At 43.2% G+C, this 5000-nt stretch overlaps 1 protein-coding gene across 1 annotated transcript in view; it reads left to right on the top strand.

Moving 5' to 3' along the window:
- The window catches only part of LOC311118529 (MHC class II transactivator-like), a gene marked incomplete at both ends in the record, with an annotated part of 18104 nt that overhangs the window by 483 nt on the left and 12621 nt on the right, over nucleotides 1-5000 (top strand). Inside the window, 3 exons of the mRNA XM_084193322.1 lie at nucleotides 1-406; nucleotides 1511-1718; nucleotides 3415-3866. The exon at nucleotides 1-406 is cut by the window's left edge and continues 136 nt beyond it. Coding sequence (XP_084049448.1) covers nucleotides 1-406; nucleotides 1511-1718; nucleotides 3415-3866 — 1066 coding nt within the window. The remainder of the gene's footprint in view (nucleotides 407-1510; nucleotides 1719-3414; nucleotides 3867-5000) is intronic.

Genomic DNA, 5000 nt, shown 5'->3' with positions numbered 1-5000 from the left:
TGTTCTTATTGGACGGCAAGGCTCTGACCCTCCCCCCTGAGCCGACCTATAGCCTTCAGTCCCTCCTCCTCCACCTCTCCTCCTCCCCACTTCCCTGTCCCCACCCCCAGGATGTCTTCAATCAGGTCCTCTCTGTCCCGGAGCGTGTGCTGGTGATATTCGACGGCTTCGAGGTGGTGCGTGACATGGAGGGGCTGCTGCAGTGTCCAGCGGATGACAGTAGGGGTGGGACCTACAGCGTTAGACAGCTGTTCTCAGGCTTGCTCCAGAGGAGGCTCCTACCGGGCTGCTCTCTGCTCCTCTCTGCCCGACCGCGAGGCACCGTCAGCGGTCTGCTGAGACGGGCTGACAGCCTCCTGGAACTCTCTGGCTTCTCCCCTCCGGACATAGAGAGATACCTGGGACAGTACTTCTCTGGACACTCCCAACAGGCCCCAGCCCCAGCCCCAGCCCCAGCCCTAGCCCCAGCCCCAGCCCTAGCCCCAGCCACAGCCCTAGCCCCAGCCACAGCCCCTGTCCTAGCCCCAGCCCCAGCCCCTGTCCTAGCCCCAGCCCCAGCCCCAGCCCTAGCCCCAGCCCCAGCCCTAGCCCCAGCCACAGCCCTAGCCCCAGCCCTAGCCCCAGCCCCTGTCCTAGCCCCAGCCCCAGCCCCAGCCCCTGTCCTAGCCCCAGCCCCTGTCCCAGCCCCAGCCCCTGTCCTAGCCCCAGCCCCAGCCCCAGCCCTAGCCCCAGCCCCAGCCCTAGCCCTAGCCAGGCTCCACAGCCAGCCTTACCTTCTGTCTGTGTGTTGGAACCCAGCGCTGTGTCACATGGTGTGTCAGCTTCTAGAACACTGGAAGGGTTCCGAGCCACTCCCCTCAACGCTGACGGGACTGTGTCACGGGGTGCTGGCGTTGAAGATGAGATTACACACCCTACCCCAAACACACACCCTACCCCAAACACACACCCTACCCCAAACACACACCCTACCCCAAACACACACCCTACCCCAAACACACACCCTACCCCAAACGCACACCCTACCCCAAACACACACTCTACCCCAAACACACACCCTACCCCAAACACTACCCCAAACACACACCCTACCCCAAACACTACCCCAAACACACACCCTACCCCAAACACTACCCCAAACACTACCCCAAACACACACCCAGACACACAGTCACACCCCTAAGCACAGTGAAAAACACGGCCCTAAACACACACACAACAGGACAGGAACACACATCCACACCCGCTCCCACACTCAATCCCAAATTCAATTGGCAGAAGAGAAGAGGGGGAAGGAGAAGAGGGGGAGAGAGAAGAGGGGGAGAGAGAAGAGGGTGAAGGAGAATGAAGAAGAGAGAGAGGAGGAGGAGAAGGAGGAGGGAGAGGAGGGAGAGGAAGAGGAGGAGGAGAACAGGTGTGTTCTGTCTGAGTTGAGCGGTCTGGCCTGGCAGGGGGTTAAAGGTCATTCATCTCTCCTGACCCTGACCCTGGAGCATACCATCTATGTCAGGCTGCGGGTGTTTGGCCTGAGGACTGGACTGGTCCATTCTCACTGGCTGAGGGGGGGGCAGGGCAGAGACCGTGACGGTGATGACATCAGTTATGACAACATCCTGTCCTGGGCCCACCCCTTCCTGCAAAGCTTCCTGGGCGGGGTCCACCTGTCTGTCTCCAGGTGTGTGTCAGACCGCACCCTGCTGACCCAGATTCTACCACAGGTATCATTACTGTTTTACTATTCAACTCAATGCTCATATTCTACTTCCTCCTCCTCCTCCTCCTCCTCCTCCTCCTCTTCCTCCTCCTCCTCCTCCTCCTCCTCTTCCTCCTCCTCCTCCTCCTCCTCCTCCTCCTCCTCACCTGAACCAGCACCTCCTTTCTATCTCGGACTCTACTGATAGCTCCTTTATTGAGGGAAGATGTTCTTACCATGACTGTGATATGTGGTTGTCCCACCCAGCTGTGTTCAGATGAATGCACTGACTGGAGGTCGCTCTGGATAAGAGCGTCTGCTGAATGACTAAAATGTAAATGTGCTCTGTTTTACTCTACTCTACTCTATTCTACTCTGTTCTACTCTATTCAACTATATTCTATTCTATCCTATTCTACTCTACTCTACTCTACTCTACTCTATTCTACTCTACTCTACTCTACTCTACTCTATTCTACTCTACTCTATTCTATTCTATTCTATTCTACTCTATTCTACTCTATTCTATTCTACTCTATTCTATTCTATTCTATTCTACTCTATTCTACTCTATTCTATTCTATTCTATTCTATTCTACTCTATTCTATTCTACTCTATTCTATTCTACTCTATTCTACTCTATTCTACTCTATTCTATTCTACTCTATTCTACTCTACTCTATTCTACTCTATTCTACTATATTCTACTCTGTTCTATTCTATTCTACTCTATTCTACTCTATTCTACTCTATTATATTCTATTCTATTCTACTCTATTCTACTCTATTCTATTCTACTCTATTCTATTCTATTCTATTCTACTCTATTCTACTCTATTCTATTCTATTCTATTCTACTCTATTCTATTCTACTCTATTCTATTCTACTCTATTCTATTCTACTCTATTCTACTCTATTCTATTCTACTCTATTCTATTCTACTCTATTCTACTCTACTCTATTCTACTCTATTCTACTATATTCTACTCTGTTCTATTCTACTCTACTCTATTCTACTCTATTCTACTCTATTCTATTCTATTATATTCTACTCTATTCTATTCTACTCTATTCTATTCTACTCTATTCTATTCTACTCTATTCTACTCTATTCTATTCTACTCTATTCTATTCTACTCTATTCTACTCTACTCTATTCTACTCTATTCTACTCTATTCTACTCTATTCTACTCTATTCTACTCTATTCTATTCTATTCTACTCTATTCTACTCTATTCTATTCTATTCTACTCTATTCTATTCTACTCTATTCTACTCTATTCTATTCTACTCTATTCTATTCTACTCTATTCTACTCTACTCTATTCTACTCTATTCTACTCTATTCTACTCTATTCTACTCTATTCTATTCTACTCTATTCTATTCTACTCTATTCTACTCTATTCTACTCTATTCTACTCTATTCTATTCTATTCTACTCTATTCTATTCTACTCTATTCTACTCTATTCTATTCTACTCTATTCTATTCTACTCTATTCTACTCTATTCTACTCTACTCTATTCTACTCTATTCTATTCTATTCTACTCTATTCTATTCTACTCTACTCTACACTACTCTACTCTATTCTATTCTACTCTATTCTACTCTATTCTATTCTATTCTACTCTATTCTATTCTACTCTATTCTACTCTATTCTACTCTATTCTATTCTACTCTACTCTACTCTGTTCTATTCTATTCTACTCTGCAGCCCAGAGGGAGGCGACGGCCTCAGGGAGAGTGCCTGGACCTTGCTCAGCGATTCGCTGTCGGCCTGCTGTTCCGGAACAAGGCGGAACTCCGGGATCTGGCCACCCTGGATACCGGCGCCATGAGTGCGGTGGTGGCCAAGCGAGCCGCTGTGACGTCACACCTGGAGAACCTTCACCCTGCGGAGCTAAACCCTGCCAGGCTCCTGGAGGCGTGTCACTGTGTTTACGAGACAGGCGACGCCCACTTGGTCAGACAGCTGGCGCGGAACCTTCCCGAGGTTCTGTCCTTCCAAGGGGTTCCGCTGTGCCCCGTCGACGCCTATGTGGTGTGGAACCTCCTGGACCAGTGTAGAACGCCGAGGAGGAGGTTCTGTCTGGGGCTGGAGGACACAGGACTGAGAATCACAGGGCTAAAACTACTAACAGGTCTCCACAACATAAACTCCTACAGGTACTGACACTGGTACAGTATAGATCTACAACAGTATAGATATGTTACAGTATATATCTAGAACAGTATAGATATGTTACAGTATATATCTAGAACAGTATAGATCTGGTACAGTATATATCTACAACAGTATAGATCTGGTACAGTATATATCTACAACAGTATAGATCTGGTACAGTATAGATCTGTTACATTATAGATATGTTACAGTATAAATCTACAACAGTATAGATCTGTTAGAGTATAGATCTACAACAGTATAGATCTGTTATAGTATATATCTAGAACAGTATAGATCTGTTACATTATATCTAGAACAGTATAGATATGTTACAGTATATATCTAGAACAGTATAGATCTGTTACAGTATATATCTAGAACAGTATAGATCTGTTACATTATATATCTACAACAGTATATATCTGTTACATTATATCTATAACAGTATAGATATTTTACATTATATATCTATAACAGTATAGATATTTTACATTATATATCTATAACAGTATAGATATTTTACATTATATCTAGAACAGTATAGATATGTTACAGTATATATCTAGAACAGTATATATCTGTTACATTATATATCTAGAACAGTATAGATGTTACAGTATATATCTAGAACAGTATAGATCTGTTACAGTATATATCTAGAACAGTATAGATCTGTTACATTATATCTAGAACAGTAGATCTGTTACATTATATATATCTATTAAAGTATAGATCTGTTAAATTATATCTACAACAGTATAGACATTTTACATTATATCTAGAACAGTATAGATCTGTTACAGTATATATCTAGAACAGTATAGATCTGTTACAGTATATATCTAGAACAGTATAGATAGGTTACAGTATATATCTAGAACAGTATATATATTTTACATTATATCTAGAACAGTATAGATATGTTAAAATATATATCTAGAACAGTATAGATATGGTACAGTATAGATCTAAAACAGTATAGATATTTTACATTATATCTAGAACAGTATAGATATGTTACATTATATCTAGAACAGTATAGATCTGTTACATTATATATCTATAACAGTATAGATATGTTACAGTATAGATCTAGAACAGTATAGATATGGTACAGTATATATCTAGAACAG

Source organism: Coregonus lavaretus, assembly GCF_964263955.1.
Source record: "Coregonus lavaretus genome assembly, contig: HAP1_SCAFFOLD_6195, whole genome shotgun sequence".
Lineage (NCBI taxonomy): Eukaryota > Metazoa > Chordata > Actinopteri > Salmoniformes > Salmonidae > Coregonus > Coregonus lavaretus.
Note: the sequence above shows the minus strand (reverse complement) of the source record. Positions and strands in the feature narration are given on the sequence as shown.